The 25163-nt window shown below is 41.9% G+C and overlaps 1 protein-coding gene across 1 annotated transcript; it reads right to left on the reverse strand.

Moving 5' to 3' along the window:
• On the reverse strand, positions 1-24427 carry FAM180A (family with sequence similarity 180 member A). The gene is made up of 3 exons (XM_009952248.2): positions 24352-24427; positions 1358-1458; positions 1-342 (listed from the first exon to the last, which is right to left on the reverse strand). The coding sequence occupies exons 1-3, from the start codon at positions 24425-24427 to the stop codon at positions 1-3; spliced, it is 519 nt and encodes a 172-aa protein (XP_009950550.1).
• Between the last annotated feature and the right edge of the window lie 736 nt (positions 24428-25163).

The following is a 25163-nucleotide window of genomic DNA, read 5'->3' on the forward strand; positions in this document are numbered from 1 at the left end:
CTATGACGGCTCCTTGTTGTATGGTAACATCAAGTCGTGCTTCAGGGCTTTGTAAAGATTGACAAAGGATTCAGCCCAAGCGTCTTTCTGGTGCCCCTGGGACTGAGCAGCCCTGTAGGCCGTGTAGACCATGGTCAGCACTGTCCTTTCAAAGTCTTCTTTCTTGAGGACCCTTGGGTAGGAAGACAGCCTGCTATTCAGCCTTCGGATGTCTGTAATGCTCTTGGGGATAATCTCATTGCAGATGGTGTCAAACTCAGCAGCCTTCCTTAGTGAAGCAAGCTCCTCATCTTTGATGGAGATCCTCTGACCTTTGTCAATGTCAAGCTCAGCTAAAAGAAACTGGTACAAAATCAGAACACAGAAAGCTATTTATCTTCTCCAAGAGACTCTAGGCAGAATAAAAGTGAATTAACAATATGTCCTTAGGTCTCTACTTTAAGTCAAATGGAGCTAAAACTCTCATCGCACTGGCTAGAGGTGGGGCAGACCAGAAAGTCTCTGTGTGAATGTTGGACTCCTGTGTTACCTACGTGGGAAAATTAGAGACAGTCTATGGGGAAAGGAGAGAGGAACGAGAAAAAGTAGGTAGTCTTCTGTTGTCCAAAATAGGCATGGGTTGCTGATGGTGCTGCACGAGGATTAGAGAGGTGGAGAAAGTAGCACAGCTGGCAAAGGCCATTTACGCTGCCAGGGATAGCAGCAGTGGCCTAGCTCTGTGTGAGAGAGCACAGAAATGGCTTCCCAGCCCATTTTCTCTGTTTGGACATCCAATCCCAGTTTCTCAAGGTGTGAGATAAATAGATTTGACCCGTGCACCTTTTTCAGGTGGGCCACTTTCCCTTTGCTAACCGTGTGAGACTGTTCCAGACTGTGCATTACATCTGCAGTCTCCACTGCTGTGAAACAGGGGACCTGAATCTTTTGAAGTGAAACAGTCATGGCCTTGGTGTTACTTTGCAATGACTGATACTCATGGCTTTAGTGATTTGAACAAATAATTTGGCACTGACACTTAAACCAAAGAATTTAAATGTGTTGTGTTGTTAATATGTAACTGTTTTGGAAGAAAGTTGTTTTCAGTGGAAAGCCCTTTGCTCTGTTTTTTGCTTTGTCTGCCAGTGAGCTGGAAGGCACATTTGAGGTACAGCAGGCAACTGCAGCCTGCTTAAGTACTGAAAGAACTGAATTTATCATATATTCCCTCCCTTCTGGTGAGCTATTACACAGTCAGCAATGGGTTTACTGCTGGGCTGAGTAAAAGCGACATGAAGACAGATAATGGATAACCCCAGTATGGACAGTAACCCCAGCCTTGGTTAAGGCTTAAGGTAACATCTGCTCCCATATACTGAACCTCATAAAGCAGGACCACATCTTCCAGCGAGTTTTGTAGCACTGGGTTAAGGAAGGCAGCTGAGGACCTCTTGAATCGCTGAGCAGCTGGGAAAAGCATAGCTGGAAAATAATAATGGGAAAAGAGAGGTTCCATAGGGTAGCAAACACTGAAAAGAGGAAGCACTTTTCAATAGTAGATTCAACCAAAGAACTGCCTGTTGCAAAGACTTACTATACTGTATGACTTCTCTCTGTAAACAAAATGGGAAGCATGGACTGCTTTGACTATAATCTACCAGGGATGGAGGTTAGCTGGTTGTTCTGTATCTATATCGTGTCTAGCGAAGAGTGGTTTATAATCCAAGCCTGGGACTCTGAGGTGCAGCCACGGCATAAGGAATAATAATGATAACTGCAATATCAATATTGCCTGAAATATTTGTTCTTCTCCTGGCTCTGCAAGCGGAAATCAATTCTGATCCTCAAGAAAGCCCGCTTTATTCAGACCAGGTAGAGCATTTGTGGAATCGATGACCTGTACAGTCTGGAGTACAGAAAACATCTGATGCTCCATTACAGACCACCTAAATGCTCTGAGTTACTAACTAGGTTGCTAACCAGGTGACTAGGTACTATCAAAAGGCACAAGTTCCTTCCAGAGCAAAGGGGAAAAACTCTGTTATATGCTTAATGCTGTGTGGATATGATTTAGATGTTGATGTTTACGTAACCATAGTTTGGATTCGTTGGATTTTTTCTACTCCTCGGGAATAGGAAGTTTTTTTCTAAAGCTGTGCTTATGTGACTTGGTGCATTTCCTCATCAACTTTACTTCTCAACTTTAACTGTTGTTTACCAATAGATGAATTTGGAAACTAGTTAAAAAAAGGAATAAAAAAAAAAAAGTCTTTTAAAAGGCTTTATGATTCCCCCCTCAAAATGTAGAGTTCTACTATTATAAATAACATATAATAGAACATGCAGCTTACTTTGAATTTCTGAAAAGTTTCATCCCACCCTCTCTCTACCAGATTTTTTTTTCCATGAAGGGTTTTTTACTAGATCAATTTTGGCTTGTTTTGCCAAAGTTTTTGTGATGGATTTTACATGCTGCCTGTGGAAAACCTGAATGTGATTTAAAGTGCTCTCTGCTGGGCATGCAAAAAAAAACTGGAGCAATTGTAATTATTAATCCCTGACTACATGGTTCCTCAGACAATTTGCCTCTTTGATTACCCAAGCAGATCGCAAATATACAGTTCCTTCTAGACTCTGTAGCCTAAATGCAGTCCTGTTTTGTGGGCCATTGCCAACTGTTGATTTTGTTAAAGTTTGGCTTGTTAATGATATTTAAGTTCTAGTAATGCAAGGAGAAAGAAACCAGGCCCTCAGAGATTGTGTTAATTAGGACCTTTACTATCTAGCGTAAGGAAAATTAATTGGGATAATACTAGGCATGAAGTAATTCATGCTTAACACAGCAGAGGGTATTTTGGCCTTGAATTAGCTAGGGAATATAGTATAAAATAGTTTGTTGAATTGTGATAAACATAGTGCAGCTGGATACTACTAACTGTAAATGCATCCTGCAGGGATGGGTTTCAGGCATATTGGTAAGACACCTGCAGAGCTAGGTGCTTCCTATTGGATCCATGTGAGTTTAGATTAAAACTTGTTTAAATAACCAAATAGTACTGAAGGTATGAATGCACCAAGTAAAAGAACATGGATGTTGACAAGGACTTTCTCTGCAGTAGCCTTTCCCCAGCACAATGCCTTTACCACCCAAGCATCTTGTCTGGTCCAGCCGAGGAGGTGGTGAGTTTGGGAAAGGTCACAAGCTGCCTGCAGGTTCTGCTCTGTGAGAGTGTTTTCCTGGCTGACCACTGGCAACTGAGGCTATACCCATTTTCTGCTGCTGCTCCATCACTGATGTTCACCACACTTGCTTAGAGCTTTGCTAAGACACACTGGAGCTATTCCATCTTTTGCTCTTGGCAATTCAAGAATGCAATTGAGTGCATGTGAAGCACTTGAAACTTCAAGCACTAATTGCTGAGTAATTAAAACTTTTATTACTGAGCAATTAAAACTCTAATTACTAAGCAGCTGGCAGAAATCCAGTCCATAATGATGACAATTCGGTTTTATCTCTTTTAGGTGCCCTTTCAGTGGAAACAGCCTCAGAGTACAGAATACCTCTACGTATGCAGATGGTTTACATCTCAAATATTTCCCATGGAAAAGGTGTCTGTGGCATCTTACTTCAGTGCTGACATGCTTATTGTCATCACACTGATCACTTTTAGCTTTCAGGCCAAGTGCAGATTCCCACCATGGAGCTGAGCTAGGAGTCATCAGATTCAGCCCATCACCACTCACCCAGAAAAGCCTCAGTGAAGGACTCGCACAAAAAATGAATGCCATATTATCGATTTAGTACTGACCCTCTTGCTGAATCACAGGTAACACCTCAGAAAGCAGCTGTGTTTTCCTACCCAGCTGTTCCCAGGATAACACGGTTTAGCCTGATCTGCTATATTGTGAGAAAGGACTTTGTATGTGAATCAGAGGCATGCCATCCTCTGTAGAGACCAGGTTAGCACTGACTCCCTGATCTCATTATCTTTTTCCCAAAACTTACCAAACTTTGTTACAGTTCTTAGAGACTCTACTCAGAAACTCTTTCAAAACTCGTTTGTATTTGTCATGGTGATCTGATTTTCCAGATCCTCATTTTATTTCAGTCCTTTCCTTTCTCTCTCTTCCTGCACAGTAGTCAAATCCTTCCACCATCACTCCCTCTGCAGTCCTCTCCATGAATTCACAAGTTCCTCCGAGATTGTGTGAACATTTAGAGCAAGCATCTCTGATTTTCATTACACTGACTTAACAAACATGTAAGATAAGCACAAAAGCTGAGACAGAAAGATTTGCAACCAATTTCTGCATTTAGAAACTGCAAATTCCACTTGAAACTCTTCTGCTAACTTTACTTCTTCCTGCATTTACTTCCATCTCTGACATGAGTGAATTGGGCAGTATCAAAGGACAGCAGAGGAGCATTACTTTGACATACCATCTCGTTACTATTTCCTTCTCCAAGGGAGTAAAGCTATTAAGGAATTATTTCATAGGAAGATGCAGAGCAATGTGCATCATTTTATGTTGATGCTGCAGTCAATTTGTTTTAATGGCAGTAGCTATGAACGTCTGAGGAGAAGAGATCCCTAATCAGTATTGAAAGAGAAAGCCCAACCCAGTGATCTCTGAAGTCAGTGGAGAGACTCATATTGATTTATTGTTTTTACTTCTCTTACAAATGTGTCAAGACATCTCCGATGGTGATGTGGGGGCTTCTGTCCTGAGGGCTGAACAGTCACATAATGAAAAGCTTATGATCCACAGAGATGAGGTAGGAAAAACAAGGTTTTGATTATACTTACTGAAAACATTTTCTGTTATATATCTATGTACTAGCAGGCTCACCCTCTTCCAAATCCCTTCTTCAGAGGGGTCTTAGGAGTGCTCCCTAATCTGACCTCCCTTGCTGCCCACTGAGGCCTCAGGGCTAGAGGTGGATGAAACCAGTGTGCCTGAGCACAGCCACCTCCTCCCAGCCCACTTACCCAAGCCTGAATGGCCTTGTCCTGTGCCGTGGATCACACCACTGCTTGTGCCCGAAGATGGTGGGCAGCCAACAAGTTTAGTCCTAAGAGTGGCTAAAAGTGTCCATCAAAATATGGTTCAGGAGCCCCTGTTTTCTGCACTGCTCACTGCAGGAGTCTGTCCAGACTTCTAGGGCTCTGTTGGCTCAACTCCACCTCTCCTTAAGGACTACTGAAGTTTTTAAACAAAAGCTGCAGCCGTGTTTACCAACTCATTGGCTTGCTTCTAATTATTTAACTTATGACAACTTAGAAATTTCTTTACAGTTTAAACATAACATCACGTCTGAGGCTGACAATAGATTTAATTAAGGAGGCTTTCATCTTTCTTAAGTACTGTGCCAGAATTTTCTGGACCTCATTATTCATGTGATAAATGTCTGTGATCCTCTCCCAGGTTTTCTATGCAGTTTCACTGGTGTGGGTAGAGATATTTAGTTTTGTTTTCCAGGCCAGACTCCTGGTCATGATTTCCCAATTGCTGCCTGTAATGTGTTTGCTCAATAAGTTCAGAGCATAGCTGCGGGAGTGCTCAATTATTTGTGTATCATCAATGCCTTTTTGTTCTCCTACAAAAAGGTATGAAGCTAAGAGCATGAATCAGGCCCTGTGCAGGCCATTGCTCTAAAGCACATACACCTCCCTGGGGCTCCAGGATATGAACACAGTTTAAGAGGGGTCATGACTCAGTAGGAATTATTTTGATTGACTTCAGGGTCATGGAAAAGGGATATCTCATTGGTTCAGTGGGACCCATTTCATGAAGGACAGAAGGAGCAAAGGAACAAGAAGGACTTGTGGGACAAAACTCCTGACTCCCTGCAAGCAAAGCAAAGGAGAGTCGCCTGTCGGCATAGACAAAGGCAGTGGCCCAGTTGGAGTTGTCCTATAAGACAAATTCAGTCAGCAGGCTGCTAGTTTTGTCCTCCTGACTTAGATTACTAGGGCCTGACTCTGAAGAAACTCAGGAAAATAATTTCTTTGGGCGTCTGGCTTCCTGGGACCAGCCCCCTATTTCTAGGAGTGCAAGGTAGGGAGTGGTTGCACAGGCAGCAGCAGTTACTGTTAGTGATGGACCTAAAAAGGAAAAGCGATCTCTGAAAATCCTTTATGTGTTTGCCAGAAGTTGTAACAGAGATTAATAGGGCTGTGCAAAACCATAGCCTCTGAGACCATCACAACCATTATTTACTGCAAGCTTACAACCACCCCTTAGTAGTGAGAAACTGCTACAAGCTCAGCAGTACATCCAGATAGATCCCTCACAGCAAAAGTTTCCCTTTCCTGCTCAAAGCTTTTGAAGCCAGGTCTCCTAGACCTCAATAGAAAGAAGTTAACACATCCCAAATTATAATGACAGCAATTTCTCCCTATTTATCTTTATCTTATTAGTAAAGCAGGGAACAAAATTGTTTGTTACAAAATAGTTGTTCTATGAGTTCATTTGTGCATGGAAACAAATATACATGATGCTCCCTAAATGAAAGGAAACGAAAATGCAAAACTTTATAGGTTATTGTTCATGAAGGCATAGCAAAGAATGTAAACCACTTTTTAATAAATTCATTGGCTATTGTTGTTTTGTTCTGTCCTATAACAAGTCCAGAGAAACAGACCATTTGAATTATACTCCAGAGGTGTAATTTTTTCCCTAGCCTAAACATCGCAAGGCTAGAAAAGCAAATAAAATAAATCCATGGCCATGCTCAGCCTTTTTTTATGCCAGCTTCTGCAATAGTCAAAAAAGGTATTTCCTGGTCCAGATGCATAACACTTTTAAGATTGCTGTCAATCAGCCTGGAGTGTATCCTGGTTCTACCAGTGAGCTGGAAATTTTCCTTGTGTCACGACATTTTTCTCTAACCTGCCTGGAATTTGGACAGAATGGATCTCAGCACACTCAAAGGCTCCTGTGAGAAGGACAGGAGAGAAAACCTTTGTTCATAACCTGATAACAGACTTTCTCACTAGCACTGACTTCTTTGAAAGATGAAGACGGTTCTTCAAGATTAATTCAAGCATTTGCCAAAACCATTTTGCTGCCCTGAGCAACTACCTGCTTTGTGCCTGCAGCAGACCTTGGTACCAGAAGCATTGCTTCCTCTAGGGTGAAGTTGTGTTGACCTATGACAGCTGTATGGTGGACAGTGAAAGTAGTAACATAAATCACAAAAAGTACAGTGTTAATAAGTGACAATCAGGTTTTATGCATAGTAATCCCATCCTTCTTTCCTTGTCCTGCACTTACCTCATCCTCAGAAGGATGCGTGTTCACCATCTACAAGGTGTTTATCCTGCCCTGGACCTGCAATTGCTGCCAGGGCAGAACTTGAGCTTTGACTGGCCAGCCCTGCAACAGAGCATGCTCTGGCATAGCTCCTCTATGCTTCCTGACTTTTTGCTTTTCTGCTATATTAGAAATGATTAAACTCTTCCCCCTAGCACAGAAGAAATGGAAAGAGCAGGAAGCTGGAGGAAGAATAAGAGGAATGAGATAAGGGAAACACACACAAGAACGTAGAAAGACAAGGGAAAAACACTGCAGTGCTATAGGCTAGCTCTGAAACTTGTATCTGGAATTGCAGTTACTCACATAAGTAGCTCCCATGACAACAAGTGCAAGGCAAAGGCTTGTGCATTCCAACTTTAATACATTTAAATCTCCATTATTGGGAGATGAAATCCCAGTGCGCCTTAGGAGAACACAGCAGTGAGATGGAGAAGACATTTTAATTACAAACCAACATGAACAAGCACATTTTTAAAAGCAGCTACCAAGAGAATTTTCTTCTTTTTACTTTCAGCTCCATAGCCTTGCTATCTTAGCTCCTAAGACTAAAAGTAATAACAGCAATGGTCTCTCTTTATTCCTGCCTGTTGGATAAAAGTGAGAATTTGTTTCTTCTTTAGTTATAAAAAGAATGGTTGGATAAAAGTGAGACATTTGTTTCTTCTTTAGTTATAAAAAGAATGGTTAAAAGAAAAAGCTCCATCTTGAAAGTCTAATTTTTGTCAATAAAGGTGTAAGAAGCAGATCTCCCTACAAAAGTTGGCAACAGGCAGTGGTTTTCTTAAGGAAAAAAAAAAAAAAAAAACAGCTTAAAACACTTAGAATTAGTAACAGATTGTATTAAATTCCTTAGTTCATCACATAATCAGTTTTTTCAAAGTTACCTTTTACTAATTTATCTCCTTTTTAAGAAACACACTTCTGAAAGGGTGTCTCGGTTCCATAAAACAGCCTACACTTCTGCACTTCATGAATGTCCTGAGACGCATTAGATTAGATTAACATGCAACAGAATTTCTATATAAAAACTAGAGTGGTAATAGCCTTTCTAGGTACTTGCCATGAGTAAGAAATGTAAAGTTGTATTAGAAAGACCAAAAAAGCCTAAAGTCCACAGAAATGGATATTGCTAGAGAAGGAAATGGTGCATCTGAGCCTGTGTTTGTGAGAGGTGGAGAATGTTTCTTTCCTTTATGATTTCAGCAAAATGGTTTCAAAGATATGACTAGCATCAACCAACTAAAATAGTCTGAGAATTCATTCCCTCAGATGGAGCTTCCATTATGCAGCATTTTCACCTTTCACCAGTCCGAAGCAATGTATGCTGTGTTATTTATTCATAAGGAGGGAGTCCCCACCTAGAATTATTTATGCTTACAGAAAAAGATGCAGTCAGCCAAGAGAGACCTTTAACATGCTAGAGAAAAGTTGCCACAGAACGCGTGGAGAGGAAAAACGCGCACAGAGAAACTGAAGGAAAGAAAAAGTGAAATATGTTGTTATCCTTCATTTTGCTGCCCTATTACCAGGAACTGAGGATAGGCTATGGTGAACACTGTATGAGTGAAGGACAGCAATAAAGAAAGGAAGTGTCAGCCCTGTTCCACAGGTTTAACACAGAGGCAATAAGCAGTTTTGGTAACACAGGAAATTTCAGGCAGAGTTGGGAAATGAACCAGTGCTTTATATCCTTGTCTTCGTTGCAGGGTCACCTCTCCTTTGCTATCTATCTGTGTTGCTCACAACAGCCCTTACGCAAGGGGAAGACACAAAGCAATCTTAAGCAAACACATTTGAAAATGTTTCTTACAAATGAACCAGTGAAGTGATATAACGATGATCCAGTCTACTTCCATTTCTCCCAGGAAAGAGCAGAGAAGGGAGGGAGAGAGGGAGGAAAGAAGGGAAGAAATATAGCTGGGTGTTGGTGGTTCAGTGCTGAGCCATGGGGAAGGACCCTAGGAGCAGAGAGAAGTGGATGACTCTCCTGTTGAACACTGCAGCAAGAGCAATGGAAATCAGAGCTCTACTTTGTGGGAAAAGACAGAGCTGCAGCAGCTCCAAGAGCTCTGTGCATCATGCTATTGCTGCTCTGAAAGGAAAGCCCTTCAAAACCAAACCCCTCTCTCCAGTTCTCTGCCCTTTTTATATTGGCATCACAGAGCTAAAAGGGGTGAGCTCAAGCCCTGCACCACCTCTCAGGTATGTATTTACACAGAGCTGAGACACTGAGCACAGAGGAGAGGCATCCAGTAGTTAGGAATGGTCTTTTTACATTTTGTTGTACTTTCTTTTTCAGTCAGGCTTCCTTGATTTCCTGGCAGGCAAAGGCGACTTAGTAGCTAGGGTTTTGCTGAGGCTGACCTAATCACAGCTGCAGATGCAAGGGGCAGTTCAGTGGCCTTCTCAGCAGTCAGGCTCTCCCTCCTTCCCTTTGTGCCGTCATCGCTTTGTGCGGCCACACAGTGAGCCAAGTCAGGGATCTGTCTCATCATGAATGAAGGGAAAAAGCAAACCAAAAAAAGGGTGGTAGATTTCAGCTGTCTCACTCCCCATCACAGCTGCTAGGCCAGCAGCGCTCCTGCGTATAAGAAACTCCCAGTGCAAGTGTGGTCCAACTGCTCTTAGGATATTTGGTGATGATTCCAGTTCTCAGATGACATAAGGATGGACATTAGCCCTGGTTAGGAAAAGCAAGAGTCGCTTCCTCATGCCTACACACCCTTAATCTAACCACCAAGCTCATGGGCTCCTTTCTGTGGATAGCCACCTCAACTAGTGTAGTCATCGCACCTGCTAGAGGTGAGGATTGTCTGCAGGACCAATAGCTGCCAAACACTCCTTTCCCTTCCATGTTTACATCCCCCTGAACTTTTAACAGAGTAAATTCAACAGCCACAAAGAATATCTAAAATTTGTTCCAAGACTGGATGGTGAGAAAGGCATCCAAGGTCCAGTTTGAACCACAGACCTAGCAGGGAGCAGTATGAATTTTATTTCATTATCATGAATGAAAGCTCAGATTCTTCCGTTCAAGTATTAACTGCTGTCATTGACTAGTTCCATAAAATGTCTATTCAGAAAGTAGAAACAGTACCATGTTCTTTAAACGACCAATACTATGTAGATATAGGAGGTCTCTGAAATTACCTTGCCTTTTTATCTGGGAAAATGGCGATGCCCTACTACATGCTACGAAGAGAATGGGCATATTTCCGTCTCATGATGTATTCCAGTTCAAACTGTCTGCCTTTTCAGAAAATATGCATTAATGAAACACAATGCATTGGATATGTTGAAAGCGACACAACATGAAATTCTGTGCAGGTGGCCAAATTGAAAAAAATACGTGGGCGTTCTGACTTTAAAATCTATGGCCGTATCATCTACAGATTAAGAAAAATAATGAAGGTTTCTTGTTACTGCTGATTGAATTGTCCTGTGCTGAATTATCCTATGGGAACTGTCCCACTGAGATCATGGAGCTGTTAGTTGAAACAAAAGAAATAATGGGGACCCTAGAATTAGTGACCTAAGTCATCTATGAATATTTTCAACTAGCAAGCAAATTCAAGTGTTTGATGGTGGATCTAAGAATTGTTATTGAACTGATAACAAACTACTTATTATTTTATTCGTGTATGAACTGCTCACCCACATGTAGTAGCATACATGTGAAACAACGAGCTATTCCTCAAACTCACTAAGTATCAATATCACAGCTCAAAACTGAGGAGGAATAAACATTGAATTGACCATTTCGTCTCCCTCAGATTAGAAAGAACCAGAACTGTGTTCCCCTTTCCTTCAAATCCCCATCTGAGTTGAAATAATTTTTTTTGGAGAATACATAAATCCCAGCTTTCTGCTTCCTCTGCTCTGGGATTTCACTTGTTCTTCAAAAACATGGAGACACCAGCTGCCTTTCCAGCTGTTCATTGAGCTCCAAATGTCAGTGCACCTGCTGCTGGTTTTCTTAATGACATGAATATGCGCTGGATGGAGAAAGTGTGTAAATCAGCCTTGCTCAATAAACAAAAAGTGGGGGGATACCAGGTCCTCTTTGTGAGGAAATGAGTTCTTTCTGGAGGCAATGCCTTTTCAAAACATTGTATGTTTTCTAATAGTGATGATAAAGACAAGAAGTCTGAGAAAGTAACTCAAAGCTGAAGATGGATTCAGGTATGTTTCTGAACTAGACTGGTACATCTGTTTTGCCACCTGAGCAGAACATGAAGGGTGAAAAGCTGTGCTGTATTCCTGGGTAAGAGGCAGGGGAAGAACATGTTTTTTCTGGAGCGGTGAGTGGGGGTCACTGTGAGAAGGCATCTATTCTGTCAAGTTCACACCTGCATGAATGCCTGGTCCCCATTACATTTGTTGCTGCATCTGCATGAAACATATTAAAAAATAATGGAAATCAAATATATTCGAATATCATCCACGAAATCTAATCAGGGGATTACAATGTGTGCAGATGCAATGGTGGGCCAAGACAATCTTTGTGATATTGCCTGAAAGAGAAAAGAAACGTGAAGGATGAATGCAAAATGGATTATATATATAGCTGCCTGCCCCACTCCACAAACACGCATATGGGATTTCCATTTTACAAAGTTGACATTTTTCCACTCTTCCTTGATATTTCACGCTCTCCTAAAATCTGACTATTTCTAGATCTTTCAGGTTTCACAATCTGCTGAAATAAAGCTAAGACTGATGCACAACTGGGTTCACCATTAAATACAGGAAGCCCTGCCAGAACCTCGAGTATTGCAAATTGCTAAAAGCAGCTGGACACTGTGGACAAGGTCCTCAGGTGACCTGAGCTGGCAGCACCAGCCCTGTGATGCTGCTGTGAGGGCAGTCAGGTCACCAAGAACCCTGTGCTGTGAAAATCACGGTTGGGATCAGAGGGAAGAGAAGAAGGTTATGTTCAGGCTTACAGAAATCTTAGAGCCAACAAAATAACCCAAATATCTTGTTTTCTGAGAAGTGAGACCTGAAAGGCACAAAACGCTGACAGTTGCTTCTGAAACTGATGGCAATTTAACACTCAACATCTTTTGCTGCTGCAGCTCCTGTAGCTACACAGATGCCATTTTGCAATGGCTTCCAGCTCGAGAGGACCCTGCCAATTTGTCCTGTCTATTTGATTCAGTGCTATTCTTCCTTACCACACATTGTCTTCTCTTGGAATCTTTGAAGCTGAACTTGTAAAATATATTTTGGCTTGAAAATAGTCTAAGTAAATGTTTAAGGAAAAAATGTTAATGACTCATGCTCTAAACTTAGGAAGAATAAATTTAGATAAAGGGAGGAAGACTTGATTTCCAGTGAAAACCTCTAGCATGTTGCTGAGTGAAACCAGATGGGAGTTTACTCTTTGATTTAACAGTTGGACTTGATGATCTTAGAGGTCTATTCTAACATAATGATTCTATGATTCTATGAACTATTTAACTCCTCTGTGCATGGGGACTGGTAGAGAAGACATTATTACTGCAGAGAAGCGCTTTAGATAAGATGCTGTGAAACTCACATTGTAATTTTCAAGCTGTCTCTTCCTGGATTTGGGCTGTCTTCTTACTAATTCAAACACTCTGAAGGTTGCATAATGAAATTTGCTTACTTAGAAAAAATTTTGCCAGCATGTGTACAGTTCATGTGTGGTCATTATAGGCTTCTAAAGAAAATTCTTTTGGTCAACTGACACAAATCTCTCGTCTGGTGCATAGAGAAGCACTCCTTTCAAAAACTAGACTTCATCGTGTGATAATTCTGCATGACAGCTCTTCTGCAGCTTGGTAGTGATAATGATCTCCCAGGTAAGTTTATAGAGATCATCTGGTTATGAACATGATTGATATTCATCTTACATCATCTTCATATGACTTCCTTTTGTCATATTAGGGGAATTTGATTACTGGTCTTTGGCCTATAGGTAAGAAGTAATCATTGTCTGAGGTACTGGAGCACACTAATACAATAAACGAATCATTTATAGAGGTAGATTGATATTTAGCATGGCCACAAAATAAGGCAGGGACTACTTGTCCCTTTATTTACACTTCTAAATGCTAGCCTCAGTAATCTTTAAGTTCTGTTTTGGCCTCTGAGCAGTGTGCAGATATTAAGGATGAAGCAGAATGCTTGTCATGGCTGAGCTCCTCGGACACACTGCGTCAATAGCTGTTACCCATTGCATTGGGTTACAGAGAAAGTCTGGTGTAAGTGCTCCAGTTTGTTGTGGAAGGGATACTCAGAAGGTGATTTATAACTTTGTTTAAATAATGTGTGTGCTACTTTGTCAACAAAAGTACCCATAAGGAAATGTGCTGGGTTTTGAAAACAGGTAAATAAACCACAATATGTTCAAGTAGCTGCTCCCAGCTGAATTGCAGTGAGGACTAATACTATTTTCCACCTCGGCAGGCATACATTCAGGGGGTGCTGAAGTCCAGCCTCGGATTCAGCAGTGTTCATATACAGAGGCATTAGGGGAGATAACATTTGCTTCTTTGAGAGCTGATATCTTGTTTGATAGCATGAATTCAACTAGGAGTGAAAAGCTCCCGAGGAACGTCATAGATGGGTCCGAAAAACCAGCTGGACATGACACACATGTCCACCTTTGATCACGTAAATAGAAAGGAGGGATGGGTATAGGGTATTTAAGGCATGTGATGAGCTAGTTGCATTTACCTCACTGACGAATTTGTGCAAGTAAAAAATGAGCTCTTTGCCTTGATGGTGATATTTTGCTTAAGAGTCCCCCTGTTTCCTTTGGAGGATATATGTGCACATGTTGTTCAGCTTTGGAGTTCACCTCAGCTGGACCACACTGACTGTGAGCAGCATGCACAAAGATTAGGGCTGACATAACCAGATGCATGCTGAATTGATGGTCTGTGGCACAGGCAGTTAGTCATTCAGGGTTTGAAGGGCATCCAGAAATTCCCAGCAAATGTCCAACAGCCCAATCCCTGAATACAATTTCTGGCTAGAAAAGCAGTGTCTTTCTAGGGAAATACAATTTCTATGGTATCCATAACACTTAGCTATTTACCAGGCAGACTCTTTAAAGACAGACTTCTTCATCAGCTGGAGCCCACAGCATTTCCCTGCTGTGAACATGAGAAATACAGCACCATGACAAGACAAGCTCCCAATCTGTGCAACTGCCAGCTTGTGACGGCCTCATCTTTCTCAGTCCTGTTGCTAAACATCTAAATCCCCCTCTCAGCTCTCTGTGTTCATGGAGGATTCCCTCCATCCACAGCATGCAGCATTGCCCAGACCTCAGCCAAGTGGCTACTGTCTTCCCTCTGTGAAGCAGGGCTGGTTTTAGGGAGAGATGGGGCACAGTGAGAAACAGGGACCTGGTAAGGGAAGGCAGGAAGGTTAGATAACACAGCTAAAATCCCCAAGCCTGGGCCAGAAAGCAGGTTTTGCCTGTTCTTAATGGTTGATATTGAACACCTTGTATCAGTAGTCCATCTGGTATTCATGAAAACTGGGGTCCTCTGAGCTGAGCTCAGACACCATGCTGCCTGTTCATTTCACTTGCTTCTCCCAGGCAGTCTGTGTGGAAGCAGGCCCATGTCATCATCCTCCACCTGCTGGAGAACCCAATATGGCCATCACACATTGCCCTTTGCCACTTGAGCCTAACTGGGCCTGATTTGGTCTGATTTTTGTTGATTATATCTGATTCCTGTGATGAGATACCCCAGTGTGGAAAAATCTTTGGGTACTTTTCTTATGAGGATCCAACTGAGATATAGATTTGCTAAGTGCAAGTTAAGGTAAGTCAACCCCTTTGAGCTCTGTTTATTAAGAACCCTGGTGGTAGAAAGCAACAGAACAAGCAGTATATGTGTTTTTATCATTAGAATTATTACCTTCCAAAACTTGGCATGGCAAACCATAAGTTGCTGTGACTATGACAAATGAATAGTTTCACTTCACACGTGCTGCACTACATTAGGAATGTCTACAAGTAGTGTTAACTGGAAATGGAGATTGTTCAGTGCCAAGCCATGAACAATTACAGTAAATAAAAATATTACATGCCTTAAATGTCTTTTATTTTAGGAGGGGGCTTAAGACATGAACAGTTCCCTCAGACATAAAATCTGCATTTAATAAATAAATTCAATAAACAGTTACTTTGTGTTTCTTCAGAGACAGGCATAAACAAAAACATAATGTCATGGCTGTGAGCATTATGAAAACCAAGGAGGAAACTGAGGGCTTGCATAACTTGATCCATTCCTCCTGTGTTTTCCTGATGGGGAAACACATATTTGTGCAGCTATGGTACTGTTACTATGACTGGTGTTAACAGGAAAGCTTGACTAGTATTAATGGGAAATTCTGTAGCCCCATAGCCCTGTAAAAGAGCAAGTTTCTTTCAGTTTCTGTGAAATAAAACAGGCTGTTTCTTGGGCAGTGGGAAGAGTCTGTTTACATACCTACATAGTTTAGAAAGCTCAAAAGGAGGCAAAAAACCAAGAGATGTGCAGAGACCTCCACATATTGCTGATTCAGTATCAGTAACTTTAACTTTTGTACTGTGACCAGTGGTGAATTGCCCAGGCTAGTGTATCTCAATATCCTGGTGTGCTGAGAGGCTGGTGGGGACCAGAAACATGAGTCCCGCTTACGTGAGAAAAAGGCAGCGCCAGTTCCAGAAAAATGCAACCATCCCATGAGCCTGAGGAGCAGACGGATAAGATGAAGACCAGCTGTGACAGATGGACATCTTCTGAAGGGCGGGTTCAAATGGGAATGCATATCATGCTGACAAGGGGGTGAATGCAGCAGCATTGCCCTTCCACTGTCCCATTTCCTCTCAAATAACCTCTCAGCTTTGAACAAGTTATTTTTCCCCTTCTCAGCAACATTTTTTCAGCTGCCACCTGGCTCCTCCTGAGTACAGAGAAACTCAGTGAGTTTGGAGCCTGGCTTCTGGCTGGTGACCTGTTTCACTGTGGCCGGGGAGGAATTTCCAGTGGACGAGTGGTATGCATGCTGATCTCAGGGGAACTAGGGAGGTGCCAAACCTAACCAGCAAACTGGGCCAGGAAAGGCCCCACATACGCTTTCACCAGAGGAAAGGAATGTTTGTGGAAACTGGGAATAGTGGAGCTTATTTAACTCTGCCTTTCTCCTTCTCACATTCTTCTTAGTCTCAAGCCCAGCACGGAGCTCTCCCTGACACAAGCACTATGATAGCAAGACAGGAGGAGCCAGGTTATTGCTGCAGCTTGGAGCATCTCGGGGAGATAAAAACAGTTACTGACTAAGGGTTAGCCACTGAGGAGGCAAGGTGGCCCTGTGACTTGTGGGGCAGACTCAGGCTAGTTTAATGTCTCTGTATTAACAAGTATGCTGTGAGGGATATATCATAAAGCTGCCATTAGCAATAGCCAAATAAAACAGGATTGTGGGATAATGAGACACAGGGACAACAGGGGCATACAGGGTCCCTTCCTCTGCTTTCTTTCCTTCCAGTGGGAAAGAAAATCCCATAATATGATTGTCCTCTTGGAGACTTTTGTCTATGTGTCTCCCCACAGTGGTTATTTGCAGCTTATCCTTACGTTGCTTTTTTTTTTCTTTTTGTGATGCTTTGATATGCTTCCTCTGCTTCCCACCATCAGTTATCCATGTAGCTGACTGGCATGAGCTTCACCCATGACAGTGCCATTTTGCTGAAAAGCACTTTAACCAACAAATAACGTGTTTGGGCTGGAAGCTTTTAAGAATCAGGGTTACTACAGGAAATCAAATTCCAGATAATAACCAAGATTGCAGCCTCACTCCTGAGAGTGGCAAAACTCCCGTTGACTTCATTGGTGCTGGTTTGCACCTTTCAGTGCTTTTAAAGTTAAAGCAAGGAGAAGACTAGTTTGCCAACTTCAAACTCGCACAGATCACTGTTTTGCTGCAGCTGTGTCTATGTACACAGCTAGCTTCTCTGCATCTTGGATGGACTCAGCTCCCTTCAGCAGAGCCACCGGGGTGCAGAGGGAGAGCGCATGGTTTTGCAGGGTCCCAGTTCAAGGTGGGTGCAGGCTGTGCACACGGGCAAGCACCCACGTTTGTCTCTAGTATCCTAGGCTTGCCCTCTGGGTCCTGCCCTGCCTTGAACCCGAGCACAGGCACTGCGTGCAAAGTTAATTGCTCCACCACTCAGTGCTTTACCTCAGCAATTTACATCTTGCCTGTCACTATTTGAGTAATCAGAGCCTCTGCAGTGTGATGATGTTCATTAAGACCTGCTGACTTTCCTTTCAATGACATTGTACTATTCAGTGCGTCTGACAGGATTTCTTTCTGCCTCAGAAGTCATTACACTCCTGCTGAATCTGGCATGATCTACCCCAGGAAGACAAGAAAAGCACTTTATGCTTCAGAAACAGAATTTTTTAAAAAATCACCGCTATTAACAACATACAGGACTACATGCACACAGTCATCCTGAAGAGATCCGGGGAAAGTGATTTAATTACTCCATGCCTCACAATGAAAAGGGATGCTAATGTTTCCTCTCCTTAATTACACTGGAAGTTCTTAGGAGAAGGAAAGATTTTTTTTTTTTTACTCTGTGTGTCTGCACAACGCCAGGTACCAGTGGGGTCTCTGGGCCCAGCAGTTGAGTATAAGGTAATCAGGAGGGAACTCACAGAGTGTTCTACAGTCTTTGCATGTGTACAAGATTTATTTAATTCATAACAGAGGTGCTTTGCTCATAATGTTTGCTTAACAGCATGCATTAAGAGCAGTGAGGCAGTTGTTAAAGATAAGGTGAAATGAGTTATTTCCACGTGAAAGTATTTGGAGGGATTCGAATGGCAGGAGGTGCTTCTGAGCTGGACTTTGGTTGGGACATGAGGACCTCTGTGCAAACTGATCCAGATCCCATGACAGTTCTATACATGGGACTGAGGCAAATAGATGGGACACTACAGCATGCAGGAATCCCCCCAAAAACTACCAAGTGGCAGCAAATGTCTTACTGACTTCTCAGTTCTCAGTACTGGGATGGAACTGGGATCACTGAGAATATTCTACTGGTGCCACTTTCAGCTCATAGTTCTCACTTAGTCTAGCACATACCAAAGGGAAAATAGATTTACCTCATGTGTCTTCCTCTTGTTGTTCACCCAGATTTCCTCAAAATTGTCTAGCTCCTTTCTCTTTTTAACTTTGATTCTGTCAACAAGTTTATGACTGTATGACCTGTAAGCTTTAGCCATTTTTGGCTGCTTCCTGTGGTGAAAAGAGCCTCAGAATCACTTAGATCCTTCCTTGCTAACAGCATGACTGCTTTTACAGAACATAATATCCATCTGTGATCTAAACTAAAAAGCGGAAGCTTCTATAATCTCTCCTCCCTCTGATCTCATCACAGTTTAGCATCATTGCCCTAGAAGCAATTATAAACCTTGACTTTTTTAAGCATCCTTTGTATGTCTTTCTGTTTCAGGTATCCACTGTGAATTCTAATTCAGGGATCATCATCCATGCAGGTTAAACTAATTAAGTCTGCCCCTAAAGGAGCATTTGGGGAATCGGGACATGCTAGAAAGCATTTTGATTACAGTCACAGCCCTACCCTCTTGGATGTTTATCCTAGACAGGTTGAATCCACTCAGAAACTGTTATATTCAAGCTACCTTTAACAACACCAAGCAGCTTTCTCAGGTACTAACAACTAATCCCTTTTCAGCCCCTCCTTCAGTCCTCTCCCTGCCTTTCCTGCAATAGCACTTTGTTTAATGGTTTCAGACTGCTACCACAGCTGATGCCCAAGGGATCTGCCACAAGGAATGGGATGGCCACGTCTGCACGGCACAGCGAAGCACAGGGCAGAGATGTCAGAGACAGAAACGGTGTGACCATATCAGTGTGGCACTGGGTTCAACCAGGTGATCCCTATTGAAAGGCAAAGCTCATTCTCTTGGGCACACGCCATGCACATGACTATCACCCTGCTGGGACACCAGCTGGAGTCCCTGCACTGTCCTGTTACATGCAAGGCAGGCAACTTGCCTTGGCCCTGGGTCTGTCATCTTTGCTCCACACACCATTGTGCCATGCAAATATTCTAGGTGCCTCCGTAGTTCATTAATTCTCAGGTATTTTCCAGACCTGCTTGGAAACATATTTTGGTCTTTGCTTTCTTCTAATTTCTTAAAGAGCAGAAAATCTTCTAATGCCTCCTTCATACTACTTACAGTGTAGGACAATTTGTGTTTTAACTGCAGGATAATTTTTTTGATCTATTTTTAGGTCGTACATTCATACTCATCTCCTATACAGCTCTTTACAAAGGAATTCATGAAGTAAAAGCATAGATATATAAATTGTCTCCTTCAGGTCATCCTGCTGCAAAGCTAATTTCTCTGAATTTCAATCCCAGACTGCCCTTCAGGCAGTGCCTCCCTCTCTTTACAGGTACAGTTGTGATACTTGGTGCAGTAATAATTTGCATCAGGCAAATAAACACCCAGACCAGGAGAGTCCAGTCTACAAGCATGTGCTCCCAGGAACTGGTACAGACTTACGGAACAGACTCAGGGCAGATGGGAAAAACTTCTGCAGCAGATTGATCAAGCCTTTTGCAGGTCCAGTGAGATCACTGGAATGGATCCAACAAGCAGGGAAGTTGGAGCAGTTGAGGCAATTTTCCAAGTGATCATGTAGGAGCCAGAGAAAAGGGAAATACTGCATTTTCTTCATAAGAAGAAACATTCTTTACACAGTCAGGCTTAGACAGAGTTGGCTCTGTTTCATAACATCTCATTGTTTTATGTGCACTACATTATTTTAAGACTTGGATAACAATAGCTTTATGGAAATTAAAGGAAGTCAAATAGATGTTGCATTTTTTTTAATTATTGTAGTTGGTCCATCTGGTGTAATTCTTTTTACCCTTTGACCAGACCTTGGGAAACCTCAGCATGTCCTAAATAAGCCAAGACCATAACCTGGTATAGTCAAGGCATGCTGGGCATATATCTGTATATGTGTTTGACCATTTGTGTTGTAATTACATGCTGTGTTCAGGCCACATTGCCTTTGCTCATGCTGTCCAAGCCAAATATGTCAAACAAGTGTCACTGTCAGTGGTGGAATCCCAGAATTTGCTCAAGAAGGTAGTACCTGGCTGTAAGGATGAGACGGGAGAGAAGAGAGGCAAATAAGGTGAAAAGGTGTGGGGATGCAGTACATGCCCTAATCTCCAAGGCACTCATCCTTTGCCCACACAGCAAGATCGCCAGCAACGTGGTATGTAACAAATAATCAGAGTATAGACTATGTTAAACACTGCTTCCTTATAAAAGGACTGCCTGGCTTTCTAGCAACAACCAGTCTCTCTTCTACAAAGTCTGCCCTCTTCTGGCACTGTAGAGCTGCCAGCCTACAAGCAGAAGCAGCCTGCAAAATTTGCTCATGGAGCAGCTGCTCCATCAAACTCACAAACTCAGTTGCTACAACACTAGAGCAAATACTGAAAGTTTGCACTGTTGTAGGGAAATCAAGGAGGATGAGCCTTCTGTTCTTCCAAGTAATTCCTCCTGCAGAAAGCCTCTAAAGAGAACAAACTGTTCCCCTGGTGTTATGGAACAATTTGACTTTCACTGAGCCCTAGAGACTGGGTACAAAATAATGCATGTGGACCAGATAGATCTGGATGTGACTGTAGGGGTCTGGAAGGCACAGCACAGCCATTCCCCAAAAGCTTGAAAACTCACTGGTGCTAGTATAGCTAATACATCCTTTTCTCACTGATAGGTGAAAAGTTTTACCTTATTTTGTGTCTTTCAACATCTTTTCCGAACTCCACTGAGGGGCGAACTTAGCATTGCAGCTGCTTCCCCACTGTCCAAGAAGCCACAACCACAAGAAATCATACTGCAACTTCACTCCCTGAGCAACCACGAAGCAAGCACGCTACTGTTTGTGTACCATTTATTTGAATCAGAAAGCCCCAAGAGGAAATAAACTACAGTCAGCTGAGATGAAACATGCTAATAAGGGTTGCCTTAGGGTGTCTCCTCAGGGAACAGGCAATTCTTATAATGCAGATCTGAAGCGAACTTCTGCTCTCCAATGTGTGGTACTCATCAGAGCAGTTTGATGAAAGCAACTGAGTGGCAAGCAGTGATACTGTCTCTTGTTACCACAGCTGCATGGGGTTTTTTTTGTTTGTTTATTTTTGATGTCAAAGAACAGGATTTGTTCCTTGGTTTCTCCATCAAATATATCCCTTAAGATCTCATTTGGGACCTTCAGAAATTAATATAATCTCACCTCTACTGTCGCATAGGGAATATCACTCAGTAGAGACCTAACATTACCTTTTCTCCCTAGACAAGTGCTTTGCAAAATCTGAGAGGGTAATACCATACAGCTAAGCCTACAAGAGGCTCAAGGAAACCTGAGATGATGACAAGCAAATTATTTCATCACTACTCAGGATCTTTTCTTTATTATTCTGAACATGTCCATCCTAGGGACCAAGCATTGCCTGCGACTTCTGAACCAATGCCCATAGCTGGATCCAGGCAGGCTGAGGAGTGTGTGAGATTTTTAACACAAATGTCTGAAGGAGTAAAATAAAATAAAATAAAATAAAGCACTCAGTTTTCCTGCCAGTAGTGCTTTTTTTTTTTCCATTCATTGATGTTCACAAAAGCAAAATGAAAAGTGAGGTGGCAGTCTGGAGCTCCCACTCACCAGTCAGCACTAATATGTTCATCTTTCCTGACATCTGAATTTTTCTTCAGCCAAAGCTTAAATACTTGGTTACAAGGGATGGGCATCCAAGGCTGCCCCAGTGGCCCCTGGTGAAAAACCTGTAAAAGCTAGACCTTGTTTTATCCAATATTGACTGTTCATTTCTATTGCAAACAACTGTTGGTAATTAAAGCAGGACCCCTCATCCTACTGTTTTGTAAACAATCTGGACTACTAGTCAACATGGAGATGACATGCAGATCTGTCTTTCATTTCCATTAGTCCAGATGCTGATCTGTCTTTGCTTTTCCATTGCAAAACTCAGATCAGGAGTTGGCTAAGGCTTAAATGACTGTGGTTTAACCCAGACAAGAGTCAGTTGTCATTTGTGGAGGGAGGAAAGAGCTCTGAGTGTGCAGAAGGGTGTGTCATGCCTTGGTACTCAAATTTCCTCTTAGGATTCTAAACAATTCAAAAATTAGGACAGTGCTCTGGCCCTCTAGATACTGCAGATTAGGATGGGATTAGTTGGTCTGACACATAGATAGTTTAGGGGAGTACAGGTTCTCTAAAGGAGCTATTGTTGAAGGAGTCATAAATCTAAAACATATTTGGAGCTATTAGTCCCAGCAACTGTGGAGAAGAAATCTGGTTTCCTCCTCAGTAGATCTCTATATACAATATTCATGAGAACTGAACTCCTTATCACAGCAGGGAATGAATCTTCTCTTCCCCCTGAAGTCTCCAAAAACAAACTCTAGAGCTTCTAGCTTGAAAACAATCTGTTTTACCAAAAGGCACAATAGAGTTCTGATGTTTCCCTTTAAATATTCATGGTGATTAAAACTGGATTTTAATAGTTGCAGTGATTCCTTTTAGAGTTGTGTTGTTGTTGTTTAATTAAAGTAAGTGTGTTAGCAAAAATGAAGAACATCCTTAAATTGCATAGTGATCATTCCATGGAAATTAAGCCCTTTCTTTTTTCCAGTTTTTCCATTTCATAAGTTAGGTGACCTTTTTCTTCCAAAAGGTAGGGTTGGGGGGTTTTTTCATATATGCATATCTAGTTCTGATTTCTTTATCTTTTTCTATGTCATCCCTGGAAAGACAAATTCTTATCTACAGAATTAAGGGATTTCATGATGACAATTGGTGTCATTACCTCTATTATACGGTAAGAGAAAAGTAAGGTACGTGCAGGCATAATGACTCATCCAGTATCATCCAAGAGGCTGAAGGAAAATCTGAGGATAGAACCCGCCATTCTGAGTAGCAGGCCAATGCCCTGTCAGTGAGTCCCCACTAACTGTAAGGAACATTAAGCATTTATGCAGCCTTAGCAGAACTGCATAGCTCTTCATTCCTTCATTCAGTCCTTGCCTCTCCTACAAAATCAAAACCAAAGTGCAATAGCAGGTTGAAAAGGAACTAGCCATAGTGAGGAAGACATGGGAGATTGAAGTGAGGAGGGGGGCATCTGAATATTTATCTTTTTTAACAGACTCTGGTTCCTTTAAAAATCTGTGAATTTCAATATCAGAATCAAAGAAATCTTTTGGGAGGTGTTTCCTTTCTCCACTTCCAGCAGCTATGGAACCCGTGCCAAATACCGGAGGGAAGAATAAAGCAAAAAGGGAAAGGACATCATCACTAGCTTTTAAGCAAGCATCTCCTATGCAATCAAATAGTCCTAAACAATTTTATATGTTACTGTCACACACTTGAATGCAGATATGTCACAACTATATATTGTCATATTGGCAGAAGCCTGATAACACTGCAGGCAGCTTTCTCTATGTTGTATGTGCTAGTCTGTCAGAGTAGGGTCATAGGCGTTCCTAGGCACCTTTCACAATCCAGGCATTGTTGTGTTTACTATTACCTGGTATCTGCTTGGTGGAGCAGATTATGCCACCTGTAACTGCAAAGGATTTTTCTTTAAGGTTTCATGACCTGTAATTTTTGCTAATGCAGGAGAAAAAGGAGAAGGAGAAAGAAAGGAAAAAAGTGAGAAAAGAATGTAGTTTTTTTCTTGGCATATTTTATATATATATATATATTTTTGTGTTAAAATAAAATACGTATATAATTTTACCTTTATGCACTTATGCATGTGCATTTTTCTATTAGTCTATATAATCACTTAGCTGACCTCCTGTTTAATGGAGAAAAAGGATTCCAGGGTTGGATGGGACAAATTGTATATATATGTACATATATGTATAATGGAACATAATTTCAGACCAAATCTAGTTTAGCTCAAAGTTTTCTCTTAAATAGTTTTTCATGTTTAAATCTTACCTCTGCTCCATCTGTGGGTCACAGTGGCATAAGCACTGTAATAGAACAGCAGCAGCAGCAAAGTCTTCCAAAGCATCCTTCTTTTTAAAATATGTCTAGCTGTATATGAACTCTTCAATTTCCTACCTCCTTTCTTTTCAGGAATAAATAAATGTCTTTTCCTCTCCCCCTCCCCCTTTGAAGGAGAACCTGTCTGTTCTTCTGAGTACAGCTGAAGTCAGTGTGCAGCTCCTCTCCCAAACCAAGTCTCCTCGGGATCAGGAAACTTACTTTCACAGACAGACTTTGTTTTTATCCACATCTGGAATGACTCATGGTGCATGTGAGTTTGCTGGCAGCTGTGCGAATAAATATCATTACATTTTTGTAGTTGAGTTTCATTTGTTATATGGGCCAGTTGGAATTTATTTTTGTCCAATAAACAGCCACAAGTAATTTCATTAAAGGACGCTTGAATCCTAGCTCTGTAGCTACTCCTCCATAATGCAGTGGGCTATGCGCTAACCCATGTCTAAGGTGAAAGCCTCCTCTGGAATGATGTACAGCTGCCTTTGGAAGCTTAAGTCAGGGAGTGGGGCATGTGCTCTGCGAGAACATTTTGCTACTGTGATTCATATAATCGCTCCTTTATTAAGAACATATAATGCCCCGCTTAGACTTCAGTTCTGCAAGACAAGTCCTGGACTTTTCCTCTTTTTGGCCAGTGCAGACAACGAGAAGGTCCAAATCCTTAACTGTCTCTCTTCAGCAGCAACACCAGGCAACACCAAGCAACCCTAAGGACAACCTAGGATATCGAGGCTGAATATGGA

The sequence above is a fragment of the Leptosomus discolor genome, chromosome 1, assembly GCF_034619465.1.
Source record: "Leptosomus discolor isolate bLepDis1 chromosome 1, bLepDis1.hap2, whole genome shotgun sequence".
NCBI classification, from domain to species: domain Eukaryota; kingdom Metazoa; phylum Chordata; class Aves; order Leptosomiformes; family Leptosomidae; genus Leptosomus; species Leptosomus discolor.

What these genes read in the sequence shown, in the direction of transcription:
- FAM180A (XM_009952248.2), bottom strand. Translation starts at nt 24,427, where the DNA reads ATGCTTTGGAAGACTTTGCTGCTGCTGCTGTTCTATTACAGTGCTTAT. An exon ending in GACCCACAGATGGAGCAGAG is followed by an intron (nt 1,459 to 24,351) that starts GTAAGATTTAAA and finishes ATTATTTTCCAG; the next exon opens with CTATGCTTTTCCCAGCTGCT. An exon ending in ATGTGGTCCTGCTTTATGAG is followed by an intron (nt 343 to 1,357) that starts GTTCAGTATATG and finishes ATTTTGTACCAG; the next exon opens with TTTCTTTTAGCTGAGCTTGA.